General features: G+C 45.9%; 1 protein-coding gene across 3 annotated transcripts in view; it reads right to left on the reverse strand.

Annotated features, from left to right (window-relative positions):
* TJP3 (tight junction protein 3) overlaps nt 1-22549 on the reverse strand; it is a 135770-nt gene that overhangs the window by 23416 nt on the left and 89805 nt on the right. For all 3 annotated transcript variants that reach the window (XM_069216213.1, XM_069216214.1, XM_069216212.1), the window contains exons 5-12: nt 12824-13385; nt 10934-11037; nt 9762-9930; nt 7555-7651; nt 4478-4551; nt 3400-3484; nt 3117-3273; nt 2457-2565 (exon numbers count right to left, since the gene is read on the reverse strand). In XM_069216213.1, the coding sequence (XP_069072314.1) occupies nt 2457-2565; nt 3117-3273; nt 3400-3484; nt 4478-4551; nt 7555-7651; nt 9762-9930; nt 10934-11037; nt 12824-13385 (1357 nt within the window). The remainder of the gene's footprint in view (nt 1-2456; nt 2566-3116; nt 3274-3399; nt 3485-4477; nt 4552-7554; nt 7652-9761; nt 9931-10933; nt 11038-12823; nt 13386-22549) is intronic.

A 22549-nucleotide genomic window follows, 5' to 3' on the forward strand; every position in this document is an offset into this window, starting at 1 on the left:
CCCCACCACCCTCAACAAGTAACTCAGAGCACAGATCCACAAAATACACCCAACTCTTGAAGAAGCTCCACAGTACAACTCCACGTGCATGAAATCCATAACAGAAGTTCCAGACATCTTGATCTCAGCAAACACCTGGCCCTGTGGCAATTGTCAGCAGGTTTGACTACATTCTATTACACCTTCCACAAAATACACCCAACTCTTGAAGAAGCTCCACAGTACAACTCCACGTGCATGAAATCCATAACAGAAGTTCCAGACATCTTGATCTCAGCAAACACCTGGCCCTGTGGCAATTGTCAGCAGGTTTGACTACATTCTATTACACCTGCAGAGAAAAGTAAAACGTCAGCTGACACAGATCTGCCACGTTAAAATGTAGCCCATTGAATGCTCGAAGAAAGAGCTGTTTGCGTCCCAGTGGTTGCACTGCCATGGAATATGTACCTTAGTGGCAATGACACATTTAGAAGCCACTTACCATTAAAGTTTCCTTTTTGAATTAACCCAATTGGAGTGGATGAGGCTTTTTTTGTAAACTTTATACTTGAAAAAATTATATTCACTCATCAGGGTTGTTAATGGGAAGCAAGTTTATGTTTTTTAAAGATTTTCCTTGTTCTACAACGACTGAATGAATTCCACCACAGGAATTTCCCAAGGAAGCAATTAGAAATATACAATTAATGCTCAAGTCATTTGGTTTGGGGAAAAGTCATTGCACAGGGAACTCTCCCTGAGACACATAGAAATTCGTGCCATTGTGAGAAACGAGGACTGCTGTTTTAGAGGCACAGCTGTCAGGAATCCTTTTTTTTTTTCCCCAACAAAATTGTCAAACCCTATAAAAATATTTTGCCAGCATCCATGTGAGTCAATCTGTTTTCCTGTGAAGACACAGGAATATTCCTCAAAATCAAAAAATGCAACATTCTTGAACAGTGGTTCCCAATCTTTTGACTCCTGAGGACCCTTGAGGACCCCCACTGACTCATTACTGGAAACCGGGGCCCCCCCAAGCAATTTGTATGATATAAATTTCAAACATAAAAACAGTAATTCACCAAAAATACACAAACAAGCATACACCAAATAAATACTTGAATTGCTAAAGATACAATTATGTTATATTGCAAAAATTGAAAAAAATGTAATGGGAAGGTTGGTGCTGCATCTTGGCGACTAACTTTTCAATGTTTAGTTTTATGTTGGAAAGCAGAATCCTCAGGTCAGATTCAACATTTTCCAAGTGATTTCTTTTTTTAGGTACATAAAGATCTGAGAAAGCTTTTTCACATAATTATGTGGTAGGGAAAGGAAGTAAAACCATAAGGGCCTCTCATCTCTCAAAAGCCTCTCTGTCACAGGTCATTCATTTGTTTTATAGCACCTCTCATACCAGTGTACGGTGTCAGAGCACGTTACAGGGACCTACAAGGCGTAGGATTCACATTGTACACACTGGTGGGCATTTTCTAAGAGTGCTTGGTCTGGAGAAGCACAAACTCAGGATTCAGAACACAACACAGTGCCTAGCGTTGCCTTTAATAATAAGAATGTATTTCTAAGCGAGCAAACCTTGGAAAAAAATAAGTTTAGGGAAAAACACAACTTTCTAATTTGTGCCATGCATTTTGCATGCAGCTCCTTTATGGCAGTTCATAGCTCACTGAGCTAGATTTTGATGGTTACTTATGTACTGCACAGTAATAAAAGAATCTGTGACAAAAGCAGTACCCCACTGTGCTTTGCACATAAAATACTGTTCTTTGCCCGATACATGTTCTTTGCAGCAGGCATATGACCATCTGCGCTACCTTTGAGTCAAAACTGCCACTAGACAAAACTCCCATTTCTCTCTAGAGTAATCCTGATACTTTTATTTTTGTCTGAAAGCTGCTGGATGTAGAGGAAGTTTGCAGCGCTTTTAAAACTGCTCCACAAAGGAAGCAATTCAATAAATATTTTTTTTAAGCATTCACATGTTTTTCAGAGGCACCAGCTGGAGCAGTGCCTTCCTCCCAGCCCAGGCCCGCGGACCCCCTGGGAATGTTGCGGACCCCCTGAGGGTCCGAGGACCACAGGTTGGGAACCACTGCTCTAGAACTCTTATTGTAGGTGAATGTTATTGAGGTGGAACTGGTTGAAGAACTGATCAATGAATGACTACTTCAAACCTTGATATGAAATCTGAGATTTCCTTGGAAGGAATGAGAAGCCTCACAGGTTTTGTGGAGGGTTGCACATTTCCTTCATAAAGAATCCCCAATGGAAATCCCTCTGCAGAGATTTATTTGAAAGAACATCTAGGAGTGGATTGGTGAGAAAACCTTCAACTTTCTTCTCCCTCCCCAAGAAACAATGGCAACCACAACATGGTAAGCAGCCATGTAGGAAAGTCTACATTCAGGAAATGTGAATGATTACATCCTGAAGGTCAAGGCCTCACTTACTGTCTTGCTTGCCCTGGGTCAGGAACATGATCTCTTCGTGCTGCGGCAGCTGCATGAGATATTGGACAGCTTCCTCGCGTGTCACATTTTGGAAACTGGTTTCATTCACCTGTTACATGGGAGTGGAAGATTCAAAACAACCAAGTGGAACAACAAACAAGTCACTAAAGAGCATTCAAGCTTCAAGAAGTCGAGCTTAGGAATAACTTGGTCAGTGGCAGAAATATTTATGCATCTTTTACAGAAACATTGGTCTACTCTCTCATGCTCCCTCACCACATTCAACCCACAATATCAGTGGCATTCAAGGTGGAATGCAAAGGGGCAGGATGCTAGCAGACATGACTCTTTGGTTAGTTCATTTTGCTCCATTAGTCTCCCCCGGAACAGTGCAGAATTCCATCGCTGTCTGCATTAATGCAGTTTCAGTTCATGACTTTGGTCGTTGCCACATTGGTTTTGTAAACACTGTGCTGCTTCTGGTCCACTTTCGGCCTACACGCTACCATTCCAGACTGTCGACGACAGCAGAGGTCCATAAGGTGCCTTAGTACACGACGTAATCCCACGTAGCACTCCCTTCTAGCTACGGCACTAATTCCCCATCATCCACCCACCACACCTGTACAGTCTCCTATGAAGAGTTGGGAGGGGATGTACCTGAAGTATCTGGTCCCCTTCTTTCAGTCCCTCCCTGGCAGCTGGGCTGTTGGGCTGCACAGCAGCCACGAAGATGCCAACGTCATTCCCTCCTGCCAGCCGTAGGCCGATGCTGCCCTCTTTGTAAAACTGCACAAGCCGGGCATCTGGGCTATACCTGCGAAATAACACAACATAATTGGATAGCAGCAGTGACAAGGAATGGAGGTAAAAAGTGGTTCTGAAAAAGGGCAGGACAGTGAAACCCAGGGCTGGCACATAAAGGTGCTGATTCTCACCGTACCCAGAGGACTCTTCATCGCCCGCTGTGGTACTGGAGGTTAAGTGCTGGGTACCGTAAGTCACCGGCTCGACTGCCACTCTCAGATCTGTTAGGAGACAAATCCATGCACCATGAAATTATATCATCGCATTAGGCTTGCAATAATATTTATGTCAAGATACGTGACCAATTCGAGAGACGAACAGTCTATTTGATGCCATGAAATATCAGAACCCCACTAGCGGCATTTGGGCCCATATCACGAAATGTCACTCAGTCATGAGAGTGATGCTTGGGCTTCTGGCATATGACATCATTTAGTGCCAACCAGTCGTGAGACGACCAGTCGAAGAAGAGCAGCCTTTCATAAAATGTGGGGTCTGTTTCAGGTGGCTTGGAGTTCTTTATAAGACTTTATAAGACCTTCATGACCGACCTGAATCCCCCATTAATGCTCAAAATACAGTTTTGTGAACTCTACCCCTTACGCAGTACACCATTGTAGTCGTAAGTGGCTACCCAATGATGAGGAAAGGATTGGCTTTTCTTGACTGATGTCAAACAAGTTAATTATTGAATATTTGTAATCTAACTTTTTTGCCAAAACAAACTCTACAATACTTTACGTTAAAGCAGTATTTTAAACCAAGACCACCTGCTGCCTGGTGGCCCACCCGTGCAAAATTCCATTCCACCCACCAAAATTACTGAACCCATCACTCAAAACTCTCCATCATACAGTCCCCATCAGATACGCGCACGGTGGACGTATAGATTCGTTTTCAAGAGTGGTGGAATTTAATTTACTACCTCCAACCTAGACCCACTAAAAATACAGCTGTAGTCCTCCTTTTAGAGGTGGATTACTTAAAATGACAAATACCCATGATGGAGGTACGGGCGGGTTGTCAGGCTTCTCCAAGGAGTGTCTCTGGACATAATGCTTAACACAGCGGGTTCTATATGAGAACCAAGGTGGCTTCACCAAGCTACGCGTGTATCCAGCTATGAAGGTTTTGAGCGGTTGTCAGAGGATGAATAACCTCTTCTCCCACCACCCACCCGCTCCCCAAGCCTTTTGGGAGTAACACTGACTCACCAGTGGCAGCGGGCACATCGCTCACCTCCACCTCGGCCACCGCTGCAGGACTCTCACTGAACCTTCGGACCTCCCTGCAAAACAAGGACACGACATGTAAGAGCTGCAGGACCGCTCTGCGCCTGAAAGAGGCGGGAAGTGGGACAGCACCGGGAGAGGCAGGCAGCACGGGGAGAGGCAGGCAGGGGAAGCGCACTGCGGGTAACAGTCATCAGAAAAAAAGCAACAGAATGAGCACTAGTGGGACAGGTTAGGAGATAAAGCCTGCAGAGTGACACTGAGACAGGACCTTAAGAGGCAGGTAGGAATAAGGAGAGAAAACAATCTTTTCAACGGTTTGATTTGATAAAATCCTGACCACATATTCAAAGCTAGTTAAGTTTCACACATCTAGTGCCTACGTCATTTATTGTAAACATTTTAGATTATAAATTTAAGAGGCTTTTGCCAGCTACCTACGGTGACTGGCTTCTTTTACCCTGGAACCTTCAGCCAGTACTTAAGATACTGTCAATTACATCTTGGCTGAGCCCACAGGAGTTCAGGCCTCCCCAACAGACCCTTGCCCCCACCACATCTTCAACAAGGCCAGCCAAATCATCCCTCCCCAGCTCCGGGCTGTCATCAACAGTTCCTTCGAGACTGCAACCTTGCCAGATATTTGGAAACACGCCGAAGTCAACGCTCTTCTCAAAAAACCCATAGCAGACCCTGAAGACCTCACAAGCTACCAACCTATCTCTCTACTCCCCTTCCCCGCAAAGGTCGTAGAGAAGAGAGTAAACATACAACTGTCTCACTTCCTAGAAGACAACATACTCGACGTCTCCCAGTCTGGATTCTGCAAAAACCACAGCACCGAGACCACCCTCATCACCTGTACAGATGACATCAGGACCAGATTGGACAAGGACGAAACAGTCACCCTCATCCTCCTAGACCTCTCTGAAGCTTTCGACACCGTATGCCACCAAACCCTCCGCACACGCCTCTTCGACGCCGGAATTCGCCACAAAGCCCTGGACTGGCTCACCTCCTTCTTCTCCGAAAGAACCCAAAGAGTTTGCCTCCCTCCTTTCCGGTCTACAGCCACCAAGACCATCTGTGGGGTCCCCCAAGGATCCTCCCTCAGCCCCACCCTTTTCAATATCTACATGGCTCCTCTCGCCAACATCATCCGCCCCCACTGCCTCACCATCATTTCATATGCCGACGACACCCAGCTCATCATTTCCCTCACGAGGAACCCATCTACCGCCAAGAATAACCTACACGCCGGACTCCTCGCCATCGCTAACTGGATGACAGCAAGCCACCTCAAATTGAACTCAGAAAAACCGAGATCATCATTTTCGGTCCCAACAAGACAGCATGGAATGACTCTTGGTGGCCCACTGGGTGTTGGGCCACCCCGAACACCCACTACCCATGCACGCAATCTTGGCATCATACTGGACTCATCTCTCTCCAATATCATCCTCCTGCTTCAACACCCTTTGCTTGCTACGCAAGACTTTCAAATGGATTCCTTTAGAAATCAGAACGGTCACCCGCGCCCTCATAAGCAGCAGACTGGACTACGGCAACGCCCTCTACACAGGGACCACAGCCACGCTTCAGAGAAAACTCCAGCGAATCCAGAACGCAGCCGCACGTCTCATCTTCAACCTCCCTCGCCACGAACACATCTCCGCCCACCTCAGATCCCTACACTGGCTGCCCATCAACAAAAGGATCATTTTCAAAATCCTTGTCCACGCTTACAAAGCCCTCCACGACACCGGACCGGCCTACCTCAACGAACGAATCAACTTCCACAAACCAACTCAACAGCTCCGCTCTGCCGACCTCGCCACAGTCCCCCGCATCCAACGCACCACCTCCGGCAGCAGATCCTTCTCCCACTGCGCCGACAAAACCTGGAACTCCCTCCCCACCAACCTATGCAAGACCTAGGACCTCCTAACCTTCAGAAAGCACCTCAAAACATGTCTTTTTGAGCAGTAACCCCCCCCCCACCCCAGAGCCTTGAGACCCTATCGGGTGAGTAGTGCGCTTAAGAAGTTTGATTGATTGATTGATTTTCACCATTTTTCTGTTGGCTGTGTGGCTGTAGCCTTCCAACTTCACTGTAATATTTTTAGGGTCTATTTGACAGCCACTGACTGAGCAGCTCAATAGCACCGAAGAGCAAGCACTGATGAAGGTACCTGAAAAGCGTATGCCTCAAGAAAGTAAGCAACCTTTTTAATATACCATCGATTTTTCAGTTACTTTTGTCTACGCTCACGCCTCCATTCGCAACCAAGCATTGGCAAAGCAAAGAACATATTTTACAAAACCCATTAGCTTTGCCAATGCTTCTGTGTAAGTTGCTTCCCAGGGAAACAGAAGACCTCGAGTCTAATCACAGACTTCTGGTGCATCCACTCAACATGGATGCAATATCACCTCCCCGATAAGTAGAAAACAAAGAGCCCCCAATCAAGATAGCTTTTTGCCAGCCAAAACCTGCTCCGAACCACCACTTGCGAACCACACCTCCAGGCTCCAGAATGAAGAAAATCTGGGACCGTAGTAAAGCGCACTGCGCAAGACCCAGCACTCGCCATAACTTATCTGCTGCCTCTCTCTTTAGATTGCGGTCGGCGGACGCAAAATGTGATGGCACTTACACAGACCAATGAATGAAGGGAACTGGCTGAAAGATCCTCTATGTATGTATTATTTTTATTATCATTTTGTTTTTTTGGGATGAGACAAGTTAACCAGGCCTAAATGTTTAGTAATGTTTCAATGACAAGCTCACAGGCAGCTCACGTCAAAGAATTTCCATTAGATGCCATAGACACCCTTGTAATATCACATAGCTGGTCCCGCCCAATCTCAAGCAAATACTAATCAACAATATGGTGAGGTCTATGAGACGCAGAAACAGCACCCATCTTACCATAACTAAGAAACTACTAGTAAAAGTGCAGGTGGAGGGGGTGAATCTGAAGTGCCTGTGAGGATGGATAGGAGTCTAGAGATACTGCTGATCCCATCTGGCACTTTTACGAAGAGCACATACTTACAGGGGTGAGCTGGGCTCTTCATCCGATTGGTTCCCAGGTGGCGGCGGGGGTGGCAGTGAAGGAGGAGGGGACATGTCTGAGCCAATGTCCGAGATTTCTGCACAGAAATTAATTTCATGAGCTGGTTACATGCAATGCAACGTAGACTCTACTGTCCCTTCGGCCCCAATAGTGCCCCATGCTGAAATATCACTACTGCAGCAGCGACCCCTGGAGGCCTGTTAGAGTACGGCAGTGGCTGAGGTTCTTCAAGCAAATAAAGAGCTTAAGAGACAGGTTTGTGTCTATTTGCGTTCAGGGTTTCCTAAACTCGCAGTTCTACAATTTGTGAGCCATTATTTGTTGACAAAACACACTGCACCCCCAACTCCAGTGTCCATCTTTTGTCCTAGTATACAGCACCCAAAGGGAGTATGTGCACTCATGGCTAGGGCATCACGCAGTACCACTTAAGACACGAGACCAAACCATCCCTGCAACTGGCCACACAAACCATACAACAAGTTGGACAAACCTAAGAAATGGCAAAGAAAGAGACAAGACATGGTGATCCAGGAACGTAGCCCTCTCAGGAATCTTTTTCAAAGTTACAAGAAGTTCTTCTAATGAGAAATGCTGAGTGAGTGAATGAGGCCTACAGTTTAACATAACTGATTGCTCTGAAGCAAAGACTTTGTTTCTCTTTTACCAAACAATTCTGAAACTAGGACATCCACCTGGGCTTGTCTGATTTGAGCCAAGTCAGTCTTGTCTGCAAAGCAGATAATCTTCTATCTGACACAACCCTCATCTTTGCATTTTTGCAGTCCCCAAAAAAAGCCTGCACTATAAAACATTTGTCTGCATTTGTAAGTTTCAAGTGGGCATAAATAGGGCTTGGGGTGACAACCCTTGCTTGAGGTTGCCGGTGTCCGCTGCCACACTGGTGCTCAAGGTGCACTACAGAACCATTGCTTATCTGGCACTTACTGGAATTAATGGTCAGGCCTACCCGCAGCAGGCCTTGGAGCACTTTCCAGAGGTGGGTCGAATGATCTTTTCCCAGCTGTATCTATAGATTGAAATGCCATCTGGAGAGGGGTCTCTGGTGTATTATAGCCCAGACAGGACTCTCTTAACCAAACTCTGGAATGTGATAGGTGCATTCTTCAATCCAATGCTCATCCCTTGAATACGAAAGGGTCTGTATAGTGTACAGAAAGCTGACCTCTAGTTTGTATCCTCAGAGAAATCTACCATTTGATGCCCATCAAATTTACCAAAGAATATGGCGGCTCTCAACTGGTCAGTGCCCTTGTCAAAGATTTTGAGGACGAAAGCAGCTAATAAAAGTAAAAATGCACGAAATGTAAAAGCAACCCTTACAATATATGTTAATTTCTCAAGTTGCTGAAAGAACACAAACACTGGCAGAATGGAATGAGCTCAAAGCAATTATCAAGATATACTCCTACATTTCATCTTTCACTTTTTGCCTTTAGCCAGTAAGTTACTTTAAGAGGGTTTTTTATGCCAGGACTGAGCTTGCTGTGCCATTGGAACTCAAGCTGCACTTCTCTGGCGAGCTTGGACAGGTCTAGAGTTGTTTGTGTTCCCCTTCACATGGGACCTGGCCAGTGAGTTCACCTGGAACGTCCCTTTAGGTTTGTCCCCAAGAGTGATTTGTATGTGGTCGGCCTATATCTGTGGTGGTGTAGTGACTCATAAAACCATGAAATGGAATGCCTGCAGAGTCACTGCCCGTGGTCAGTATTAATTCAATCATTTCAATCCATGATTTTGTTGCCTTTTTCACCGATGTTGATGGTAGAAGTTACCAACTTATCAAAAACAAAAACAAAAAAAAGAGCTGAACACATGAAATGAGGCAATTTAAAGCGGGACATCAGGATGTCTCCAAATTCTGGGCGAGGTATTGGATGAGGTGGTCATTAAAGTAATGGACCATTTTGCTGCCATTGTCTACACATTTATCAACCGTGCTTCATCGTGAAAAAGCTACAAATGGGGAGGATATATATTCCGAATAATTCCACACCTGTACAGCTTATTTTTGTATTTTCCCCCCATATCAATTGGACTTCAAAGTTCATCCCCCTCTTGAACACCTGTTGACAGTGGTGGTACTTTGAGCCACCCTCAGCCACAAGCCTCCATGTACACCTGTTCTCCTCTCAACCTTTATCTCCTCTGAGCGAGGGACTCACCATCCAGTCGCGAGCTTCGGCTTCCCGTCTCACTGTCCTCCACATCTGGGATGTTGACCAAGAACTGTCGATTGTCCCTCAGAACGGTTAGCGTAAGTTTGCCCTCCGACCGCTCGATCAGCCTCCTCGTGTCCACCAGGGACATGTTCTCGCTGACGACGCCATTAATCTGTAAAGCACGGTGGATGGTTGAGTGCAGAGACAATCTAGGCATGATTCAGTCTGAGCCCTCTCGCCTGGCTGTTTCCACTAGTCTAACCGTCCTGCGGCCTGCTGAGCTCCCCCACAAGGCCCACTGTAAAGACAAGCTGACTTCAGCACCATCAGCAAGGGGGGGGTAAATGGGCTTTCACTCAATCTGCAGTCAGGACCTGAAGAATGAAGATGGGCAGAGTTTACTGTACGACTGTTCCCGTAACAACAGGAGCTTTCAGGAGGGGATAGCTCGTAGGACAGGATGGTGGGATAACGGGGGTGTTTTATTGCCAGGACACTGCAATCAGTGAAGTCTTGTCATCAACTGGCAGAGTAACTGCTACAAAACGTTTATTGGTCACATGTTAGTCACAGCGCTTAAAAAATGTAAACCTGGGACAGTAGGAAATACTTGAATGGACCACTGTTGGGTTATTTATTTATCTATTTTTTAATGCAATTGGATGTCTTTCCCAGTGGATTTTATTTTGTTCAGTCCAAATAAATAAAAAAATATAGAGAAAGGAGGTTTATTGTTCACATACTAAGACATTTTATGAAACCGATCAGCCAAGTAGCTTGATCCTGTGTAACCGAACTGCTCAATAAAGAAATCCAAAGGTCTAAATTCAAGACGGGCACTTGGTGACCTGGGCTGACACGGCTGATAGGGTGGCCATGGTTGAATCGCCTGTAGAGTGATGGGCCGGACTCTCAGAGAAAACTAACGTGAGCAGAAAAAGTATTCAACATTCATAAGAGATTATGACTCAAACTGTGCACCAGGAATTTAACAAATTGTCAAGTTTGTTTTTACTTCCTCAGACCTTGATAGTGACGCCCGTATGCCAAATTAATTCTGAAGTTAGCAAATTAAAAATATGTTCAAAATACTTTAAATAACATGTAAGCTGGTGTTAGAACAACACTTTCCAGCACTGCTTCTCAATATGGCGGCCATTTTGTGGCGCTCCTACCTTTAATATCAGGTCGCCCTCCTGCAGCCCGCTCTCCTGGGCGGCCAGGCCGGTCTCCGTGATGTGCTTGATGAAGATCTGACTGCCCAGCTTCAGTCCGTATTCTAGAAAAAGTTAAGACAACATCACTGACTAGTAGAGACAAGGAAAAGCGCAGCTATATTCACTAAACGGGTCTGTCCCATTCTCGATATTCAACACTTATCAGCCATTTGTTCCAACAGCAAGTGCCTCACACAATGGAACTACACAAAACTTTAGAAAATAGTTCAAAACTAATACAGTTCACACAGCACAAGAGAAACAACAGCCAAGGGAGGTAATGCTGCCTTGCAGGCGTTCATCGCATTATATATTCTTTGGACAGAGATCATGTCCTGTTAGATGGAGTTCCAAGCTTTATGTCCCAAGTTAACAATAATCTCCCTCTAGGCATGTTTCGCCTAGAGGCCAGAGACTAAATCAGGCAAGAGTTGTTTGCAAGAAGAGTAAAGTGCCTCCTGTTAATAAAACCAGAATTCAGGCCACACTCCCTGGCTTGGCCCATATATGAAATCTAGTTGAGGACCAGTTTAGATAGCAGAAAATTAGAGAAGTGGGCGTAATATCATGAGATGTTTTGAGGTTCATGGTGGTGGGGTATGCTGGCGAGCCCCGTTATTCAAAACGAAAGCTCAGCAAATCTCATGCTTGCACAGACCAGACGCACCGAGCCCCTGTGCGTGTGGCAGCGACAGGAGAGGAACGAACCCCAGAGATAGACGTAACCTTGTGGGACACAGAAGCAACTACCTGGTCTGGTTCTGGTCCAAGTGTCTTCCTAAGAACACCTCATTCACAGCGAGTCTCGGAACCCTAATAATGAGTGGAAGATCAAGGCCCTTTTAACTCAAGTGGCTGAATGAACCCACAGTTTTCACTTTTTTAAATATTTTGCAGGACTTTGTACCCCTAACACTGCTGCGTACTACAGCATTTTTCAAGAAGGAATGTCAAATTCTTCTACGCCCACTTGGCTTGCTTAGATAAACAGACTTCTTTCCAAGTCAACCAATAACCACACTTCCACACAAAGAATCAACTACTTAACATCTACAGCTGTTCATCAGAAATTGAATCAGACACCAATCATTATTCAACATTTTAGCTCACAGCCATACTCATTCAATCTAGCCACCAGTTCTCCCTCCACGCACAGGATTCCTTGATGAACCCACTTGCAGAAATAACAAGCAATCAGGCACACCTCACCTCTAAGACCTGTATCCTACTGTCCACCCAGTCAACCATCCATCCTACCCCACTGTCACTCAAAAAATACCTAATAACGGCCTCACTAACTGAAAATACCCAACTTCCACCTGCTCTTTAATCCACTCCAAAATTTAACCCATCCACCTTTGCAGTCTCCTTAAGCTACTGAACAGAACCACCTATTGGCCACTCAACTACCCAGCCTTTCAACAAACTCAACCAGGTGCAAAACAAATGGATATTACGATCATTCCCTCGAGGCCAAATGAGCAATAAATGACTTTCCTCATCCTGCAACGCAACTAGTTCACTCAACAATTATCCAAACTAGTTCCCTGAACACATCCATGTAATGAACGCTATTAAAGGGCCAGGTAGTTATCTTTGCCCATCTCTTGCAATTGACAACAAAAGGCATTCTAGAATGTTTGTTTCATGTCAGCTGGGATTTTGAGATCTAGTCTGACATCGTTCACCAGATGACTTGTTAATACATCAGCGGCACAAAGCGACCCATCAAGTGCCATTCATACAAACTGCGTATACTAGGTTCACCATCACATTGGTCTACTGACTCAAACCACCAGTGAATTGGAATACCACCTCAACCTCATACCCACACCTGACCAAACTCACCTTCGTTGTCTTTGTGTTTCACTAGAACCGATTTCATGGGCTTCAGCGGCACATCCTGACTTGGCAATCTCTTGAAACCCGACGTAAGCGCAAGCCCATGGGAACGATCATCCGGGTCATAACTAAACCCGTTGGTGGCATATTTACCACTGTTGCTCCGCCTTTCAGATCCACTGTCGCGGCTTCGCCTTCGATAGCTGTCCTGGCTGCGCCTTCCCGAGCTCCCATCCTGGCTCCGCCTTTTGTCGCTGGCCGGCTGCCTGTGGCGATGGTCGGTACGGTAGTTCCCAGAGCTCCTCTCACTGGAAGAGTCCCCATCATATCCCCGGTTATGGTCCACGGAGTCGTGGTATTGTCCCCGGCTGTAACTGTCGTATTGGTCACCCTTGTCTGAGCTCAACGCAGGGGAGGTGGGCTCCCCACCATGTCCATTGCGCCCTTCGTCTGAATCGTACTGACCAGTGGTGCCTGAGCGGTACGAGTTACTCGTTGGGGGCTGAATATTCAGAGGGCTGGGTTTGTTGCTTACCGGTACCTGTACTTTTCGGGGTCTTTTCACCGTCTGCAGGGGGAGAAGAAGAAAAGCAGCGCTTTACTAGGAAATGGCGCTAAAGCACTCGAGATGTTAAATAGATTTACTGGCTGCCTAACCGGGCAAGTGTGGTGGAATCATGGCTATTACACTACAGAGGATGCATGCAAACTAAGCCAGATTACGTAAATATAGATATCCAGGTCCGCAATGGGTGCACATGCGCACTTGGAGATGTAATGCACATTGTAGGGTTTATGCGTGTAGTATCACTTAAGTCTACATGGAGGATGTAGGTGCACACTATACAGAACACTTGCACTCTGTTTACAAAACTGATCTCCACGGAGTCTGGAGGCATCTTACATAGGGCACAGGCACATTATGGAAGCAGTAGGTAGACTACAGGGACACTGGAGGACACACAAACACTGCAGGGAACTACAGACTATGTTGGATGTACGATGACTAGAGCTAGTCTGTGAACCTCTCACAATATCAAGACTTGTCAGGCCTCCATCTTCAATATGCTGTGTCTTCCATCGATATATATATATATATATATATATATATATATATTACGGATAATGTCACTTACCCAGTGTACATCTGTTCATGGCATGTAGTGCTGCAGATTCACATGCTATGCATAGCTCTTCCAACATCTAGTGTTGGGCTCAGAGTGTTACAAGTTGTTTTTCTTAGAAAAAGTATTTTCGGAGTCTAGGGATCGAGTGACTCCTCCTATCAGTTCCAGTGCGCATGGGCATCAACTCCATAGTTAGATTGTTTTCCCACAGAGGGTGAAGGAAGGAGTGATAGAGTATAGAAATACAAAGAGATGTCCATGTAAATGTATATACATATAGGCAAATGTAAAAACTTAAACGACTACAGGCTTCCGGGGTGGAGGGAGGGTTCATGTGAATCTGCAGCACTACATGCCACGAACAGATGTACACTGGGTAAGTGACATTTTCCGTTCAATGGCATGTGTAGCTGCAGTTACACATGCTGTACATAGACCAAAAAGCAGTTAAGCCTCCCAAAAAGTGGTGGCTAGCCTATAGGAGTTTAAGTTATTTGAAATAATGTCCTTAAGACAGCCTGGCCTACAGTGGCTTGTTGCTGTGAGAAAACATCAACAGTAGTGTTTTGTAAATGTATGGGGAGTTGACCATGTGGCTGCTTTACATCTATCAACCATTGGTATGTTTCCTAAAAATACCATCAAGGCACCTTTCTTTCTTGTAGAATGTGCTCTAGGAGTGATCAAAAGTTGCCTTCTTGCTTTGATATAGCATGTCTTATGCATCTAACAATCCATCTTACTAAACCTTGTTTTGATATAGGATTGCCTTTATGTGGTTGTTGGAAAGCAACAAAACGTTGCTTTGTTTTCCTAAACTCTTTAGTTCTGTCTATATAGTACATAAGAGCTCTTTTGAGATCTAGGTTATGAAGATCTCTTTCTGCCACAGAGTTTGGCTGTGGAAAGAAGACTGGCAATTCCATTGTCTGGTTGATGTGAAATGGAGATACTACTTTTGGTAGAAATTTTGAATTTGTTCTAAGTACAACTTTGTTTTTTGCACTTGGAAAAAGGGTTCTTCAAGAGTGAAGGCTTGTATTTCACTAACTCTTCTTAAAGAATAATAGCTACAAGGAAGGTGACCTTCCATGTTAAAAATTTAATTTGACAAGAGTGCATGGGTTCAAAAGGTGGTCCCATGAGTCTGGTAAGTACAATATTTAAATTCCACGAAGGGACAGGTGGTGTTCTAGGTGGAATAATGTGTTTTAATCCTTCAATGAAGGCTTTAACAGGAACTCTGGATAGAGAAGTATGTTGAATAGTTCTAAGTATGCAGATATTGCAGTAAGGTGTATCTTGATGGATGAGAAAGCCACATTTGATTTTTGCAAAGGAAGTAAATAGCATACAATATCTTGTATAGATGCTTTAAGTGGATCAGTGTTTTTAGATTGACATTAGTAGACAAACCTTTTCCACCTGTTTGCGTAGCATTGTCTAGTAGTAGGTTTACCTGCTTGTTTAATTACTTTCATACATTCTGGTGGAAGTTTAAGGTAACCACATTCTATGACTTCAGGAGCCAAATCGCCAGATTGAGAGCTTTGGGGTTTGGATGCCTGATTCGACCTGTGTTTTGTGTTAACAAATCTGGTCTGTTTGGAATGCGGTACTAGAGGCAGATCTAGGAGTGTGTTGTGTACCAATGCTGGCGTGCCCATGTTGGTGCTATGAGTATCATGGTGAGTGACATTTGACTTAGTTTGCTGACTAGAAAGGGAAGGAGTGGGAGAGGGGAAAAAGCGTAAGCAAATATCCCTGACTAAATTATCCATCGAGCATTGCCCTTGGATAGGAAATGTGGGTGTCTGGATGCAAAGTTTTGGCATTTTGCGTTTTCGCTTGTTGCGAATAGATCTAGGTCTGGTGTTCCCCACCTTTGAAAGTACTTTAGAAGCACTTGGGAGTGAATCTCCCATTTGTGTGTTTGTTGGTGATTTCTGCTTAGGAAATCTGCCAGCTGATTGTCGATCCCTGGAATATATTGTGCTAGTAAACAAATTTGAATGTGAATTGCCCATTTCCAAATTGTCTGGGCTAGAAGGGACAGCCGAGATGAATGTTTCCCGCCCTGTCTGTTGAGGTAATACATGGTTGTCATGTTGTCTGTTTTTATGAGAACATTCTTGTGTTTGAGAAGAGGTTGAAACGCTTTTAGGGCAAGAAACACAGCTAATAATTATAAGTGGTTTAGGTGTAGCTGTTTCTGGTTGAGATCCCATTGCCCTTGAATGGTCTGATTGTTTAGGTGAGCTCCCCAACCGATCATTGATGCATCTGTTGTGATTATGGTCTGAGGCACAGGGTCTTGAAATGACCAACCCTTCATTAGATTGCTGCATTTCCACCATTGAAGGGACATATGTGTTTGGTGGTCCATCAACACTAGATCTTGAAGTTGACCATGTGCTTGTGACCATTGTTGTGAAAGGCACTGTTGTAAGGGCCTCATGTTTAGTCTTGCATGTGGGACTACCGCTATGCAAGAAGCCATCATTCCTAGAATCCTCATGATAAATCTCACAGTGTATTGTTGATTTGGCTGTATGAGTGGTATGAGATTTTGGAAAGCTTGTATCCTTTGTATATTTGGATAAGCTAGGGCTAGTTGAGTATTTAGGATAGCATCTAGGTAAGGTTGTATCTGTGCTGGTGGAAGGTGTGACTTTTGGTAGTTTAGAGTGAACCCTAGGGTGTGCAAGGTTTCTATCACGTAACAAGTGTGTTGTTGGCATTGTGTAAGATTGCTTGACATGGATTGGTTGTCTTCTTAAGTAGGCTGCTAGACATTTTGAGAACACTCTTGGAGCTGTTGTTATGCCAAATGGCAACACCTTGAACTGGTAGTGTTTTCCTGCTATAACAAACTGAAGGTGTTTTCTGTGAGCTGGATGGATGGATATGTGGAAATACGCATCCTCGAGATCTAGAGCAGTCATGTAATCTTGTTTTTGCAGTAGCGGAATAACATCTTGCAGAGTTACTGTGTGAAAACGCTCTGACAGGATGTATAGATTGAGGGGCCTGAGGTCCAAGATGGGCCGGAGGGTGCCGCCTTTTTTGGGAATCAGGAAGTGTAGTGAGTATACTCCTGTTTTTCGTTGAGAATGTGGAACTAATTCTATTGCTTGTTTTAATAGTAGAGATTGTACCTCTTGTTGTAACAGAACAGTATGTTCTGGGGACAATTTTTGATACCGTGGTGGAATGTTTGGAGGGGTGGAGATTAATTCTAGGCTATAGCCATTGCTGATAATTGTTAATACCCAATTGTCTGTGGTGATATTTTGCCAACGAGGGTGGAATTGCTGTAGTCTTCCCCCCACGGGAGATGTGTGGAATGGAAGGGAGGGAAGGAAGTCACTGTTTAGGTTGTGTTGTTGTCGTCTGTTTAGAGGTTTGGAATTTACCTCTATTTCTGAAGTATTGACCTCTATAGGATCCTCTAAACCCACCTCTTTGATACGGAGTTTGTTGTCCCTGCTTTGTTTGGGAGGTGGAAGCATGTGAGGGTTGTGGCTTGAAGCCTCCTCTAAACTGTGGTCTGTGAAGGAGCCGCTATATGGGGTGGTGTATAAAGTGCCCATTGCTTTTGCAGTATCTGAGTCCTTCCTCAGTTTCTAAATAGTGGTGTCTACTTCTGGGCCAAAGAGGTGCTTTTTGTCATAAGGCATGTTAAGGACAGCCTGTTGAATTTCTGGTTTAAAAACCAGAGGAGTGCAGCCATGCATGGTTTCTAAGTGTGATGGCTGTATTTACATTCCTTGCAGCTGTATCAGCAGCTTCGAGGGCATATCTTATTTGATTATTGCTGATAGCTTGTCCCTGTTCCACCACTTGTTGTGCTCTTTTTTGATGCTCCTTTGGGAGATGCTGTACAATATTTTGCATTTCGGCCCAGTGGGCCCTGTCATACCTGGCTAGAAGTGCCTGAGAATTTGCAATTCTCCACTGATTTGCTGCTTGTGTAGCAACCCTTTTCCCAGCTGCATCAAATTTTCTACTCTCCTTATCAGGAGTCGGTGCGTCTCCTGATGACTGGCTGTTTGCCCTCTTTCTTGCCACACTGACTGCTACTGAGTCTGGAGGGACCTGATGAGTGATGTCATCTGGGTCAGTAGGGGCAAGCTTATACTTCTTATCAGTTCTAGGAGTGATAATCCTATCTTTTACAGGTTCATTAAACATTTGGTCTGCATGTTTAACCATTCCTGGTAACACTGGGAGACACTGGTACCTGGAATGAGTAGAAGACAGTGTATTAAATAAAAAATACTTCTTCTAATGGCTCAGAATGCATGGTTACTCCATGATAAGCTGCTGCCCTAGATATTACTTGGGTGTATGCAGTGGTGTCTTCTGGAGGAGAAGGTTTTGACGGATAAATGTCTGGATCATTGTCCGGGATGGGATCAGGGTCAGAGGTCCCAAGGGTCTGCTGTATATCCATGCGAGTATGAAGAATGTGTTGGAGAAGGCAGTGGTGGTGGGCTATTCTGAGGTGAGGAACAGCTGAGGAGATTGAGGGGGAGAAGTATGGAGAGGTAGTGGCTTCTCCTTTGGTTTTTGCACCTTCGTTGGTGGTTGCGCAGAGTCTAGTTCCTCTTGGAAAGCCAGCTTTCTTTTGTTTTTTAAAGAAGGTGCAGTGAAGATTCTTCCTGTCTCCTTATGAATATGTATTCTGGACTGTCTCTCATCCATAACCCATGATATTGGTTTAATCTCAGGCTCTTCCTCCGATGTCTTATGAGATTCCATGATTGGCCTTGTAATCTGTCTTAATTTTTTGGAAAGTCATTGTTCCTCTGTATAGGAGTTTTTTTTTGGCTCTGAGGTATGTGTTTTTTTGGTCCCGAAAAAAGTAGTCGGAGGTCTCTGCTCCGAAGCCGATTGCTGAGTTTTCGACTCCGAGGAATGGGGTCTCTTACTGGAGTCTGAAACTGCTTTTAACAGATTTGCTTGACTCCAAAGTGGATGGAGGAGTGGCCTTTTTCGGCGCCAACCCCAAAGGACGGTCGGCAGCAGTCTTTTTTTGGGCCGAACCCTGGCCTTCCGGCAGTGGTGTACCCAAGGCCTTTGAATGTTTTTTTGTGCAGGGATGTAGGGGCAGACATACTCGCATGCTGGCCAGCTGTGATGGGCCTGTCGTCTTCCGATTCCTGTTCGGAGTCTGTGTCTCAGATAGAGACTGCTGTCTGCGCCCGCTCATCCTTCATGTCGTCGAGATGTTCGCAGCTTTTCAACACCATTTCGAGTTTTCAGGCTCTGCAATCTCTGAGGGTCTTCTTTGATCGAAATGATCGACAGGTCTCACAATCTTCCTCCTGATGGTCTGGAGAAAGGCACAAATTACAAACCAAAAGTTGGTCTGTATAGGGATACTTCACGTGGCACTGAGGGCAGAATCTGAATGAAGTCCGATGCATCAGGCTTCCCATGCGGTAGGCCTGAACAGGTCAGAGTCGGGTGCACGTGCCGATGCTAGATGGGAAACGCGATCGAAAAAATACCGACGAATAAGGTGGTTTTCTGAGGTTTTTCAAATCGAAATCTGGGAGCGAGAGGAAACAACATCTGAACCCGACCGCAGAAAGAAAACAATCCAACAAAGAAGTCGATGCCCATGCGCACTGGAACCGAGAGGAGGAGTCACTCAATCCCGTGACTCCGAAAAGACTTCTTCGAAGAAAAATAGCTTGTAACACTCCGAGCCCAACACTAGATGTCAGAAGAGCTATGCATAGCATGTATATCTGCAGCTACACAAGCCAAACACACATATATATATATATATATATATACATATATATATATATATATATATATATATATATATATATATATATATATCCCTCTCTGCTCCCCAATCCTGAAGCAGATATGATGATGCCGACCTCACCCAGCTTCAGAGCACGTGATCCAAAATAAATCAGTATGAACACAATGGAAAATGTGTAATGAGTGAATGGAAATTTAACTGAACAACTTGCAAAGATTGACATTATAAAATGCAAGAGAACGATATGAGCAGCTGACAACACCCTACATGCACAGAGGCAGGAAATACCTATCAGCATCTGTAATTCTCCCTGAAGGGATGGTAGCCAATGAGAACAAGTCAGCACTTGCGCAGCACTCTTCAAGAACCAAGGCTGCAAGAGGCAATCAGCACCGAACAACTCTCTACAGAGACCAGGGCCATTAGTACTAGTCAACACCTGCACATCTCTCGACAGGGATCGAGTCAGAGAGAACCAGTCACCAAATGCACAGCTCTCTACAGGGATCGAGGCAGAGAGAACCAGTCACCACCTGCACAGCTCTCTACAGGGATCGAGGCAGGTGGAACCAGTCAGCACATGCACAGCTCTACATGGACAGAGGCATTAAGGCCCAGTCAGCACCTGCACAGCTCTCTACAATGACTGGTGCATATAGAACCAGTCATCAGCTGCACATCTCTCTGCAAGGCCTGAGGCTATAAGAACCAGTCAGCACCTGCACAGCTCTCTGTAAGGCCTGAGACTATAAGAACCAGTCAGCACCTGCACAGCTCTCTGCAAGGCCTGAGGCTATAAGAACCAGTCAGCACCTGCACAGCTCTCTGCAAGGCCTGAGACTATAAGAACCAGTCAGCACCTGCACAGCTCTCTGCAAGGCCGGAGGCTATAAGAACCAGTCAGCACCTGCACAGCTCTCTGCAAGGCCGGAGGCTATAAGAACCAGTCAGCACCTGCACAGCTCTCTGCAAGGGCCGAGGCTATAAGAACCAGTCAGCACCTGCACAGCTCTCTTCAAGGCCTGAGGCTATAAGAACCAGAACCAGTTAGCACCTGCACAGCTCTCTGCAAGGCCTGAGGCTATAAGAACCAATCCGCACCTGCACAGCTCTCTGCAAGGCCTGAGGCTATAAGAACCAGTCAGCACCTGCACAGCTCTCTGCAAGGCCGGAGGCTATGAGAACCAGTCAGCACCTGCACAGCTCTCTGCCAGGGCTGAGGCTATAAGAACCAGTCAGCACCTGCACTGCTCTCTGCAAGGCTGGAGGCTATAATAACCAATCAACACCTGCACAGCTCTGTGCAAGGGCCAAGGCTATAAGAACCAGTCAGCACCTGCACAGCTCTCTGCAAGGCCTGAGACTATAAGAACCAGTCAGCACCTGCACAGCTCTCTGCAAGGCCTGAGACTATAAGAACCAGTCAGCACCTGCACAGCTCTCTGCAAGGCCGGAGGCTATGAGAACCAGTCAGCACCTGCACAGCTCTCTGCAAGGCCGTAGGCTATGAGAACCAGTCAGCACCTGCACAGCTCTCTGCAAGGCCTGAGGCTAGAAGAACCAGTCAGCACATGCACAGCTCTCTGCAAGGCCTGAGGCTATAAGAACCAGTCAGCACCTGCACAGCTCCCTTCAAGGCTGGAGGCTATAAGAACCAATCAACACCTGCACAGCTCTCTGAACGGGCTGAGGCTATAAGAACCAGTCAGCACCTGCACAGCCCTCTGCAAGGCCTGAGACTATAAGAACCAGTCAGCACCTGCACATCTCTCTGCAAGGCCTGAGACTATAAGAACCAGTCAGCACCTGCACAGCTCTCTGCAAGGCCTGAGGCTATAAGAACCAGTCAGCACCTGCACAGCTCTCTGCAAGGAGCGAGGCTATGAGAACCAGTCAGCACCTGCACAGCTCTCTGCAAGGACCGAGGCTATAAGAACCAGTCAACACCTGCACAGCTCTGCACGTGGACTGGTGCATCTAAAACAACTCAGCACCTGCACAGCTCTCGGCAAGGCCTGAGGCTATAAGAACCAATCCGCACCTGTACAGCTCTCTGCAAGGCCTGAGGCTATAAGAACCAGTCAGCACCTGCACAGCTCTCTGCAAGGCCGGAGGCTATGAGAACCAGTCAGCACCTGCACAGCTCTCTGCAAGGCCGGAGGCTATGAGAACCAGTCAGCACCTGCACAGCTCTCTGCAAGGCCTGAGGCTAGAAGAACCAGTCAGCACATGCACAGCTCTCTGCAAGGCCTGAGGCTATAAGAACCAGTCAGCACCTGCACAGCTCTCTGCAAGGCCTGAGGCTATAAGAACCAGTCAGCACCTGCACAGCTCCCTTCAAGGCTGGAGGCTATAAGAACCAATCAACACCTGCACAGCTCTCTGAACGGGCTGAGGCTATAAGAACCAGTCAGCACCTGCACAGCCCTCTGCAAGGCCTGAGACTATAAGAACCAGTCAGCACCTGCACATCTCTCTGCAAGGCCTGAGACTATAAGAACCAGTCAGCACCTGCACAGCTCTCTGCAAGGAGCGAGGCTATGAGAACCAGTCAGCACCTGCACAGCTCTCTGCAAGGAGCGAGGCTATGAGAACCAGTCAGCACCTGCACAGCTCTCTGCAAGGACCGAGGCTATAAGAACCAGTCAACACCTGCACAGCTCTGCACGTGGACTGGTGCATCTAAAACAACTCAGTGCCTGCACAGCTCTCTACAGGAACAGTGGCCATTAGACGCAGTCACTATCTGTGCAACAATGTACAGGACAGGATTCAGCCAGAACCAGTAAAAACTGCGACAACAGCCTACAGGAACTGACG

This window comes from Pleurodeles waltl, chromosome 12 (genome assembly GCF_031143425.1).
Source record: "Pleurodeles waltl isolate 20211129_DDA chromosome 12, aPleWal1.hap1.20221129, whole genome shotgun sequence".
Taxonomy (NCBI): Eukaryota; Metazoa; Chordata; class Amphibia; order Caudata; family Salamandridae; genus Pleurodeles; species Pleurodeles waltl.